Source organism: Odocoileus virginianus, chromosome 3, assembly GCF_023699985.2.
Source record: "Odocoileus virginianus isolate 20LAN1187 ecotype Illinois chromosome 3, Ovbor_1.2, whole genome shotgun sequence".
NCBI classification, from domain to species: Eukaryota; Metazoa; Chordata; class Mammalia; order Artiodactyla; family Cervidae; genus Odocoileus; species Odocoileus virginianus.
The window spans coordinates 16,174,620-16,186,711 of record NC_069676.1 but is presented as its reverse complement, the minus strand read 5'-3'; the positions used below and the strand labels follow the sequence as shown (position 1 = coordinate 16,186,711).

Genomic DNA, 12,092 nt, shown 5'->3' with positions numbered 1-12,092 from the left:
AGCGAGAAGGAATGAAAGAACTGAAAATGAGGTAACTCTAATCCATGAGATTCTGTGTCATTTAATGCCCTGTCTGCATACCTCCAAAAGTTAATTTCATGGACCACATCCATCCCACGCTTTGGGAGACTCCCAGCAACATGTCATCACTGGCTAAATATAATCCAGTTGTGGTTTCTCAAGCGAAAATACCCTTTCTTAAACCCATCACCCTGATGTTCCTGCAGCTCAGTTGTCTGACTCTTTGTGACCCCATAGACTGCAGCCTGCCAGGCTCCTCAGTCCATGGAATTCACCAGACAAGAATACTGGAGCGTGTTGCCATGTCCTCCTCCAGGGGATCTCCCTGACCCAGGGACTGAACCCATGTCTTCTTCATCGGCAGGTAGCATCTTTACTGAGCTACCAGGGAAGTCCCATCAGCCCGATGAGCCAACTAAATTTCCCTCTGTTTCAAGTTTTCATCCCAGTGGCCAAGGCTGCCTTTGGCACGTCCCTTAGACCTTCCTCTGCTTTCTTTATCTGGTCTCCTGTAACACATTCACTCAGTCAACATTTATTTAGGCAATAAATATTTGTTGATTGCCTACTCTGATGATTTTAAAGCATGGCCCCAAATTCTCTGACCTTCTTCCCATCAAAAGGTCAGGTCTCAAATGCCACCTGATACCACTTACATGTGGAATCTAAAATACAACACAAAGGAACTTATCTCACAAAACAGAAACAGACACAGAACAGGCTTGTGGTTGCCAAGGGGGATGGAGGTGGGGGAGGGATGGATGGGAATTTTGAGTTCGCAGATGCAAACTATTATACACAGAACGTATAAACAACAAGGTCCTGCTGTACAACACAACTATATTCAATGTCCCATGGTAAACCATAATGGAAAAGAATATGTATATGTACAACTGAATCACTGTTGTATAGCAGAAGTTAACAACATTGTAAATCAACTATTCTTCAATTTAAAAAAACATGAGGGCTCCATTTTCCATGAATGGGAGCAGGCTGGTTCCTGGTTCGTTTATAGAAGTGGAAGTGATACCATGTGACTCACAAGGCTGAGGATACAACTTCTGCGAGCTTTGCTGGAACTGTTGTTCTAGAAACCTTTAGCTGTCCTGTAAGCAGTCCGCCTGCCCTGAGGCTGCCATGCTATAAAGGTGCTGAAAGTGAGACCCAAAGGCAGGGACTTCCGGTCATCCAGTGGCCAAGACTGCTCCCAGTGCAGGGGGCCTGGGTTCAATACCTGGTCAGGAACTAGATCCCACATGCTGCATCTAAGACCTGATGTAGCCAAACACATTAAAAAGAGACCAAAAGGCAAAACCCTGAGAGAGACCTGCCCAGCTGGCGCTTTCCATTCCTCACCTCCATGAAAGGTAACTTCTGTTACAAACCAAACCACTAAGTTTAGGAATACTTTGTTACACAGCAGCATATATTCACTGCAACTACTATGTCTCAGATCCCATTCTACACTTGGGGGCCCAGGAACAAGACAGACCCTGCCGTCATCAAGCTTCACATTCTTCTGTAGGGAGACTGAATAGACAGAGAAATGAAATAATTTGAGTTGGTGACCCAGTACTACAGAAAAAATAAAAAAATAAATATTAAAAAAAATATTGTTCACAGGAGTCCCCTCTGGGGATCTGAGGAGGTGACATTCTAGTGGAAGACCTGCAGGAGAAGCACTCTAGACAGCAGTGAATGCAAAGGTCCTGAGGCAGAAACCAGTTTGATGAAGAGCGAGGAGCTCAGTTTGGCTGGGGCTGAGTGAGCAAGGAGCCCCACAGGGCCTGGGAGGCCTTAGAGTTCTTGGAGGGGTTTGTGATTTTTCTCCAAGACAAGGGTCGGAGGTGGGAAATGGAGGGACCCCAGTGGTTTTCCTTAAGCTGCTGACCAGCCTCTCTGCTGCCTGCCTCCTCCCCTGCTCACCTGGAGGGAAGGCCAAGGGCCTCCCCCGGCCCCGAGTCTGGGCTGAGCCCTGAGGACCAAGAACTTCCTTCTCTACAGCCAAGTTGGGAAATGGCTTCTGTAGTTGGACCCCAGGAAAAGGGCCTTCACACCTGTAATTCAGTTCTCATCTACCCATTGTAGGCAGGGACCTGCCTGGGAAGTAGCTGCTCTGTGCCCAGCCCCACGTGGAGGGTGAGGACCCAGAGGTTAATCAGCTAGAGTTCCTGGCCTCTTCTGCTCAGCACCTCTTCTCCCACTGTAGTCCACTGGGTCAAGTTCTTGCCAGCAAGGTGTGGCCAATTCAGAGGCCGAGAGGGACTCCTAATCCAGTCTGGGTGCATCGGCTTCCTTCACTCCCGTGTTTTGTAGCAGCTAAATGTATGGATCTAGGAGGAAATACTGATCTTAAAGCTTCCCAAGTGGCTCAGTGGTAAACAATCTGCCTGCCATTGCAGGAGTTGCAGGAGACTCAAGTTCAATCCCTGGGGGAGTTGGAAATGGCAACCCATTCCAGTATTCTTGCTTGGATATTCTCCCATGGACAGAGGAGCCTGGCAGGCTACAGTGCATGAGGTTGCAAACAGTCAGACATGACTGAGCACGCATGCACTGATCTTACTCTATTTGTAATTTAAAAGGTGGTGGTTTTTTTTTTAAGGTCACTCTGTGCAGCATGCAAGATCTTAGTTCCCTGACCAGGGATTGAACCTGTGTCCCCTGCATTGGGAGCCTGGAGTCCTAATCACGAGACCACCAGGGAAGTCCCTGTAATTAAAAGGATTTAACCTTCAATTAAAAATAAATTTAGGCTTACCCTGTTAAAAAAAAATTCAAATTTACAAATAAGTTGAAAAAACTACCAAGAAATTCCATGTGGCCTTCATCCAGCTTCCCCAAATATTACTTAAGCAGCACAATGATCACAACCAGGATATTCACACTGATCAATATGTGATCAGGACACGAATGAGTGATTACAAACCTATTCAGGTCTCGTCTGCTGACTGCCAGTGTCTTGTTCCTATCCCAGGATCCAGTCCAGGATTCCTTGTTTAATTTTTATTTTCTGTCTTTTGGCTTTGCACGGCATGTGGGATCTTAGTTCCCAGACCAGGGGATGGAACCTGTGCCCCCTGCAATGGAAATGCAGTGTCTTAACCACTGGACTGCTAGGGAAGTCCCCCTTGTTGCATTTAGATGTCATTTCTCCTTGGGTTTCCTTTAGTCTGGATTAATTCCCCTGTCTTATTTTTCCTTCACCATGACCCTAGTGAGGAATTGTTATTGTTTAGTTGTTAAGTCGTGTTTGACTCTTTTGGGACCCCAAGGACTGTAGCCCACCAGGCTCTTCTGTCGATGGGATCTCCCAGACAAGAATACTGAAGTGGGTTCACATTTCCATCTCCAGGGATCGAACCTGTGCTGCGTGCATTGCAGGCAGGTTCTTTACCACTGAACCACCAGGGAAGCCCCTAGTCAGGAATACTCCTAGGTGTTTTGTAGAATACGCCTTCATTTTGGGTGCTGGATGTTTCCTCCTAATTAAATTCGGGTGATGATTTCTGGATGGGAATAACAGAATAACCTATTCGGAAGGCACCTGATGGCGATTTGTATCATTACTGATGACAACTCAGATCACTTGGTGTTGGTCAGGTTACTGTTTTTCTTTTTGTAGTAACAGTTACTGAATATCTTGTAGGGAGATAAATAAACAGGAAATACTTGAGAAAGCGGAGGAGAGCTGGGATGTGAAAGAGAGACAGCTAGCTCTGGTCTTTCCAGGCATGATTGCAATTCAGTGTAAACAAAACAGCCTCCCCTCTAGGCAAAATCGGAGTTGGCTGGTTTCCCGTGTAAAGGAAGAGGCGGTGTCACAAACTGACCACAGCGGGGCGGCAGAGGACTGGGATGAAACAAAAGCCGGGCCCAGGTAAAAAGCAGTTGAACTCCGTCTAAATGAATGAGTCTCTTCTGTGGAGACTCAGGCTCTGTACTAGTTGAGGCGGGGCATCTTCTTGGAACCAGATGAAGTAGGCGCAGGCTGCTCTGATTGCACTCGCAGCATTAGGGGTGTGCCATGTCTAAAACAGGGGCTCTTGGGGTTGTGTGAATTTGGAGACTGGGATTGACACTCTATGCTACTGACACTGTGTAAAATAGATAACTGCTGAGAATCTACTCTGTAGCACAGGGAACTCTAGTTAATGCTCTGTGGTGACCTAGATGGGAAGGAAATAAAAAAAAGGATCTATGTATAGCTGATTCACTTTACTGTACAGTGGAAACGAATGCAACATTGTAAAGCAACCATCAGTTCAGTCGCTCAGTCATGTCCGACTCTGCGACCCCATGGACTGCAGCACGCCAGGCTTCCCTGTCCATCACCAACTCCCGGAGCTTGCTCAAATTCATGTCCATCGAGTCGGTCATATTCCAATAAAAATTAATGGGGGCTCTTGGGCAGTGGGATGGGGATTTAGGCAGGTCTGGATTGTCAGATGCTGAGCAAGTCAGCAGCATGTGGACGAGGTCACAGAGGGTGTGGAAGGAGCAGGACCCAGGTATAGGGAGTGGGGACAGAGGGCCAGCCAGGGAAGTGGGAGGAAAACTGGTGTAGGGGGTGCCACTCCCAGCCAGGGAGGCTCTCTCTTAGCACTCAGCACTCGTGTGTGTCATATGCAGGTGCACCCCATACTTTGTTTCCGAGGTCTTGCCACCAGAGAGTTCTTAGAAGCAGGAACATCAATGGGTCCCCCTGCAACCCTCCCAAATGGTGGTTTACTGAACTCTGACTGGAGGGGTCACTGTGGCCCTGGGAACCCAGGCTCCTTCTCTCTCATTCCTTTGCCACTCTTATTGTATGATGTCCACCTCAAGGTCCAGTATGGCTGCTGGGGCTCCAGCCATCCTGCTTGCTTTCCAGCCAGTAACTTTTGATTTTCCCATGGGTATGACAGTGGATGGGGGTGGTTAATACCTACCTTGGAAGACTGTCAAAAAGAATGGACGAGAGAATCTACAGAGAAGTCACTGTGATTGGTCAGGACCTCCTGGAGGCTCTTGGTAGGACTAGGTCCCTCTTGTGCCACTACCTGCCCACCTGCCACTACCCAGTGGGCCATCAAGGGACTCAGTGACCCAGGAGCCTTCAGTGGGCTCCCCTCCTTCTCTCTCTCTCTGCCTCCTGGGGCAGGAATCATGTGGGCATCATCTGTGCTCATGAGCCTCACCAGCCACCCAGGCCCTAAGGTGCCCTCTCCTACCAGGGACCCTATTGCCTGGCCCTGGCTGGGATCTCTGAGGGGGAAGGTTGGAGGTGTGGCTTGATGCTGCTCAGGGGCCATGGGCTGAAATCCTGAACCACAAGAGGGTGGGGATGCTTCTGGGCTCCGCTGGCTTTTCAGAGCCTGGCAGGGCACTGCAAGGAGTTGGGGCCTGGCCACTGGCTGAGGGGGAGACTGTGTGCTGGGGTCCTGGGAGCTCCTCCCCAGAACTGGCCACAGTATTTGTGAGGCCCAGTGTGAAATGAAAGCACCAGCACTTTGGTGGAAAATTCTGAGGAATTTCAAGATGGTGATCGCAGAGGCATTAAGCCAAGCGCAGGCCGTGGGGTTCCCAGCTCGGGATAGTTTTCATGTCACCTGGAGTCGCCTGGGCCACCACTTGGGACAAAGGGGCCTAGGCTGGGGCTGAGGCTGAGCAACTCCGGCGGTGTGTGGGGCACCTGCCTTCCCCCCTAGAAGCAGCTTTTACGGGCAACTGAGAACTGCGTCCAGGTTTCTAGAACGCCCTCCTGCCCCTGGGTCCTTCCCGGTTCCTGAGCGCATTGCTCCTCTCTGCAGGGTTTCTCCAAAGTCCCACAACCCCCTGTGTTGGGCCCCCCCATGCCCACCCCCACCCCTGCAAGAGAGGGTGGTGGCAGCAGTTATGAATGCCCAGCCCCCACCTTAATGCCACAAGCCGGGCTCTCTGGGGCTGGGACCTGGTGATTCTGGAAGAGGCTCAGGCGTTGATTCTTAGGGGCTTCTGAGGTCTACCCCATGCCCCCCCACTTTACCAGATACACCCGGTAGACACCCAGTGGGCTGCGTCAGCGGCTGGAGCCTGGGTTTATTCTGCATCTCTGAACGACTCTAGTCTGCACACACCGTGTTGCCCGTCCTGGGCTGAGCTGCTTTGTTGTCCTCTAGGCCTGGGGAAACTGCCCCTTCTGGAACATTCCCCAGGGAGCCGGAGGAAAGCGCCATTTCCTTCTTCCCCCTTCCCAGGCTCGCGGAGCCCAGGTCTGGGCCACCCTGCTGTCCCAGGACTAGGGGCCTGCGGGAAGGGGTGCTGTATCTTCCAGGGCCACTGGGGGCCGGGGCAGGGGGGGAGTGTGGACCGTGACCCTCAGTGGGTACATTCAGTGTGTTTATTGCAACAAAAACCGAGGATGGGCTCGAACGTCTGGTGTCTTTATGTCGTTTATATTCCTCCTCATGGAATCCGGCAAAGGACTAGACAGGGTGTAAGGCAGAAACGTGGAGGAAGAGGCAGGCATCACCATCTAGGAGCCATGAACTTGACCGTCTCCCAGGAAAGAGATGTATCTTTAAAGACATTCCTTTTGTCTGAGTTCATCTGAGTCTGCAGTCTTGAGAGTAGATGCACTTGGTGATCACTACGACAGGCCGCTGGTTTCTTAGAATGAGATTTCTCATCTTTCCTCTCAGCTCCCCGCCGAGTGCACTCGAGGACACGGATGCACAGCGCTGCTTATCGAGAAGTAGGGTTTTCAAGGCCACGTGAGTTTCCATTAGTACCTTCTGCACTCATGAGAAAACAACATTGGGGACAGGATATACTGCCATATACACATTCATAAGGAACGTTCTAATAACAATTAGAGCACAAAACTATTGGTATGAACATATTTTCAAAAAGAGAAACGAAGCCGGGCCTTCCTAGACCAGAGGCTTGTCTTCTCTGCAGTTGCTGCGGGGGCAGCCCTCTGGCCCAGGCCCATTGGTGCAGCGGGTTAAATGACGAGGAACACAGACACGGAGTGTGCAGAGTTCGGGGCTGGGCCGGGTCTTGGGGTTCGCTTGTCCCCAGAGAAGAATTTGGACTTTGAGCAGTTCAAGATGGGTCCTGCTGGAGTCACAGCGCTCCGGGATCGCTTCTTCAAAGGCAGGCAGTCTGGAAGGTTCCGTGAAGCGGGGCTTAGACACAGCTGTTCATGCACAGGCTTGGCTGGACGGGCTGCCCTCTGGAGGCGCCGAGGGGACACTGATCTCCTGAACTCCTTGGAACAAACTCATTTCAGACTTCACTGTTGAGCTTGATGTTGGCTGTGAACCTGGGCAGCATCCCAATCCTTCCGGTTGCAGATCAAGCTTCTGGGTTTGACGGAGAGGTCCCACTGGGTCTTGGCACCAGGGAGTCTGTTTTGGTGACTGGCTCTTGAGCCATGTGGGGCTGTGGGCTGAGCCCCGTCCAGGGATCATTTGGCAGCTGCTTCTGAACCCTTTGGCATCTAGAGACCAGGCTCTTGGGGACCAGCTGGGCAGCCACGAGGCAAGGATCAAGACGGCCCCTGTGCTCCGCAGGGCACGAGGCGGGCTGCGGGACACCCCCTTCCTCCCCAGGGCCACTGGAGTTCCCAGCTGGGAGGGGAGACAGCGACTGGCCAACACGGCCCGGCCCCTTCCAGCTCTGAGCTGGGGTGTGTGCGGAAGGGGGAGGAGATTCAGGAGGAGGAGAGGGTGGGCTGGGCGCCCAGAGTGCAGCTCAGGCCCTGGGCGCCCGGCGCACAATTCCTCCAGGGTCACAGCGGTTTCCGTCTTCAGGAAGAGGAGGGTGTCCTTTACGGGCACCCTGGCCCAGGGCCCCTGGACTCGGAGTAAAGGTCACTTGTCTAAGAGGCACTATTGTGGCAGAGCTCGGGCCTGGAGCTGGGGGGCCAGCTAGACGCCCTGCAGGGGGTGGTTGGGGTCGCTGCGCTCCCGCTTCACCAGGGGCTCGCCCCGTCCTCGGCTCTCCGAGTGGGCCTCGCTGATGTCATCTGTGGGATTGGATGGGGTAGGGGGCACGAACAGGCCAGGTGAGGGCCCTGCCTTGGCTCGGGTCTGGGCTGACTGGGGGTCTTCCTCCTCACGACCACCCTTGACCAGCGCCCACGCGCCTGGGTCATGCGCCTGGTAGGGTCCCCCTTGGGCTCTGGGCCTCCCATCCCCATGGGGCAGGGAATGGGCCCCAGGGGTGCTCACTGCCCCACCTGCCCACACCCTCTCCAGACGTGGAGGGAGGAGCCCCTTAGCTGCCCCAGTCCCGTCTGTGGCCCTGCTCCTCCGGGCCTGGAGTGGATGGCCAGGGGAGCAGGACAGTCATCTAGGAGGAGCGGAGGGGGTGGGGCTTCTGCTCTGCGCCCCGGTGGGCTTGCGGGCTGCTGCCCAGGGCCCCTCCTTAGGGCCCCCCGCCCCCCCCCCCCCCCCCCCCGTGCCCAGGATGGGCGGGAACGCCCAGACACACCCACCTTTGTCCAGCAGTGTCAGTGACAGGGAGGCCAGGTCGTTGAACTGCAAGAAAGAGGCTCAGAGTCAGGGGCTCCGCAGAGCAGACCCGGGGAAGGTGAGCCGTGTCTCCAGTGGAAGCCGATTCTGGCTTTGTAAGTGAGGGGGCTTATGCCCTGAGAAACAGCCCTGAAGCTGCGGGGGCCTGGGCTGTCCCCTCTGACACTCTCTGGGCCCTGCCTGGGAGTGGCTGGAAGGCAGAGGGGGTGCCGACTGCCCAGGCCAGCAAGGGCACAGAGGCTGTGACCTCTGAGTGCTCAGGGAAGGAACGGCCGCTGTTTCTCACGGCTTATCATGCACTAAAATCTCTGTAAGATTTTAAGATTTTAGTGCACTAAAATCACCTTGTTTCTTCCGCCAAACAAACCCGTCATGACCCAGAAATACACTCCCAGATATGTACCCCCAAAAATTCAAGCAGATGTTCAAACAAAATGTGTACAGAAATGCTCACAGCGGCATGACCCCACCAGCAGAAGCTGAAAACAGCCCCTCCAGCAACAGGTGATGGATTAGCAAAGTGGTGAAGAGCCAGGCAGAGAGTCCTCTGCCGTAAGGAGAGAAGCCCTGACACTCCACATGGACAGACTCTGAGCAAACGATGCTCGGGAAGAGCAGCAGACACAGGACGACACAAGGTGTGACTCACGGCTGGGAAAGCTCCTGAACAGGCAGATCCACAGAGACAGTGAGGGGCGAGTGGCTGCCAGGGACTGGAGGAAGGGGTACATGGGACTGCCAATGGGAATGGGGTTTTCTTTTGGGGTGGTGGAATGTTCTAGAACAAGGTAGGTGGGGGTTTCACAACGTTCTGAATGTACTAAATACCACTTGATTGTTTACTGTGAGATGATTAAAGAGGTAACTGTTACGTTCTGTGTATTCTACCCCCTGGAGGCAGGACATCCTGCCTGGGGTCTCATAAAGTGACAGAGGAGCCAGGGCCTGCCTGTGTCACCCGACTGGCACAGGCGAGCTCTCTCCCACCCGCTGACCCCCCACACTCGAGCCCCTCAAGTGCGTCCTCTTGGACCCCGAGGCCTGCCCTCTTGTCCCGGGGTGGGGGGAGCGCTCACCTCTCCCATCACAGCAATGGGCGTCTCTCCAGTGGCCTCGGCGACCCGGTGCTCCACCAGGTAGAACATGTACTCGTCGTAGAGCAGCCGGATGAGGTGGAAGGAGCCGAAGCTGGCGGCGCTGCGCAGGGTCAGGTCTCGGATCACCATGGAGCTGGAGCGGCAGACACGGGCTGGCACCTCCAGGACACCAGGCTCCCCTCCAGCCCCAAGCTGGCCCACAGGGCGCCAGCCAGCCACCTGGACCGCCCTACCTGCCCTGCCGTGCCCATATCCGCGTCTAAAAGCAAGGCTCAAGTTCAGGGTGCCTTCGCTGCTTTCATCTAAAAGCAGGAGCTGGCGAACTGTGGCTGATCCAGACTGGATCCAGCCCGTCACCTGGTCTGGGATGGCCCGCGTGCCAAGAACAGTTTTCACAGTTTTGAATGGTTGAGGGAAAAAGTGTCAAAAAATTTCTAATTGGTACAGTAATGCAAATTAACTATACTTCAAAATAAATACATAAATAAAAGAATTCTATTCCACGACACGTGAGAAGTACCTGAATTCACATTTCAGTGTCCATAAATAAAGTTTTATTAGTCATGTCCGTTTTGATATGCTGTGTGCCATCTGGAAAACTTTGTTCCTCAAAGAGCTCTCCTATCTCATTCTTTATAGCGAAGTCTAAAGGGATTTTTTAATGTGGTGCCCAACCATACACTCTGGCCTACACACACATCTGCCATGTGGCCCCCAACACCCAGATGCGCCATCTCAGAACCCACCTACCCTCGGTGATGTCTAATTACTGTGACAGCGAGAAAAGAAGCAGGAAGGGACGAGACAGGAGGGGACCCACAAGGTGAATACCACCCGTGACAGTAATGGAACTCAAGGGGCGTTACCCTGGGTTCCAAGGGTGTCACCCTGGAGTCCAAGCATCCACAACCCGATCAGACCAGTCAGTGTGTGCCAGCCGCAGCCCCAGATCATTTCCTTCTGTGTGGACACCTCTCCCCTTGCTCCTGGCCGAGAAGGCTCCTCACCATCTTGGCTTTGGCACTGCTCAGTTCAAAGCGATGTTTGCTCAGAGAATCTTTTGAAAAGTTAACAAGCCTCAGTTTATCTTTTAACAGGTTGAAACTGTTGTTACTTGCAAGTCAGTAAAGACAACTGACAACAAATCAGTTTACTTAATTCTTTTTGCATCTTCTGGGGCCAGTGTGTAGACAGACACACTCTGAAGGCACGTGGGTTCAGCAGTGGAAATGGAGAGCTGGCTCCAGCTGGCTGTGGCTTCAAGATGCCCTATGAAGCCCCAGGTGGTGAGTGCCTGTGTCCAAAGGAGCACGTGATTTTTTTAAAATTTATTATTACTTTTGGCTGTGCTGGGTCTTTGTTGCTTCTCATGGGCTTTCTCTAGTTGGCAGCAAGCAGGGATTGCTCTCTGCTTGTGGTGTGCGGGCTTCTCACTGCGGTGGCCTCTCATGCTGCAGACCATGGGCTCTAGGCACGGGGCCTTCAGTAGGTGTGGCACACAGGCTTGGCTGCTCCGAGGCATGTGGAATCTTCCCAGACCAGGGATCAAACTAGTGTCCCCTGCATTGGCTACAGATTGTTAAGCTCTGGACCACCAGGGAGGTCCCATATGAGCACTGTAGGAAGCAAAGGTCACTTGAAGCACTTTCACGAATGCAAAGGCTGTGTAACTGAGCCACACTGCCAATCAGGCTCACAGTCCCTTTCTTGTTCATTCATTTGTTCATTCAACATTCAGATGCTGAGGATGCAGGCGTGAACAAGAGTAAACATCCTGGCTCTTGAGGGGACACGCCTGATCATCGAGGAGACAGGCAACAGACAATCACAGAAAAGGACAAGGTGACAGGCAGTGGAAGAAAATCGGGTGCAGGGGACGGAGGCTGAGGGGTGTGCTACCTCACACGAGAGGCCTGCAGGCTTCTCTGAGGACAATCGGGCCACACGGCTCCCTGGGGAAAGCACGTTCCGGGCAGGGGAGGGCAGTGCAAGGGACCTGAGGATGGCAGCACATAAGGACGGAGCTGGGGACTGGGAGTGACTGGGCCAGCATAGCCATCTGAGGGGTCAGAATACGCTGATAAGAGTCGGATAGTAAATAGCCTTCTGTCCCCTCTGCTCAGCTCTGCTGAGTTTGCAAATGAATGGGCCTGGTAGACTGCCAGGCGGACAGGGATCTGAACCCTCAGCTATAGTGGGCTGACGGGCTGTCCAGCGCCTAGAACAGCTGGTGGTCTTCCTGCGCTCAACTGTGACAAAACGATCCATTTCCCTGTGTTTATCACTGCCTGGGACTGGAATGCCCTTCAGGGCCCCTTTGGGCTGGTCCTCCTCAGCCTGAGTTTCCTGCTTCTGTCTGCTCAGGTGAGAACTGCAGGGGAGGAATAGTTTTCCCTGGGTATTCTGATGACACTGTCCCCCGGTGCCCTGGGCTGGACGCTGCTCTGGCTCCTGGCCTACATGTGATCTGCTG

The 12,092-nt window shown here is 53.2% G+C and overlaps 1 protein-coding gene across 5 annotated transcripts in view; it reads right to left on the bottom strand.

Moving 5' to 3' along the window:
- Window positions 1–6,052: 6,052 nt before the first annotated feature.
- RFX2 (regulatory factor X2) overlaps window positions 6,053–12,092 on the bottom strand; it is a 99,355-nt gene continuing 93,315 nt past the window's right edge. For all 5 annotated transcript variants that reach the window (XM_070464860.1, XM_020916805.2, XM_020916804.2 and 2 more), the window contains 3 exons: window positions 9,599–9,752; window positions 8,486–8,528; window positions 6,053–8,014 (listed from right to left, as the gene is read on the bottom strand). In XM_070464860.1, the coding sequence (XP_070320961.1) occupies window positions 7,917–8,014; window positions 8,486–8,528; window positions 9,599–9,752 (295 nt within the window). In that variant the 3' untranslated portion in view covers window positions 6,053–7,916. The remainder of the gene's footprint in view (window positions 8,015–8,485; window positions 8,529–9,598; window positions 9,753–12,092) is intronic.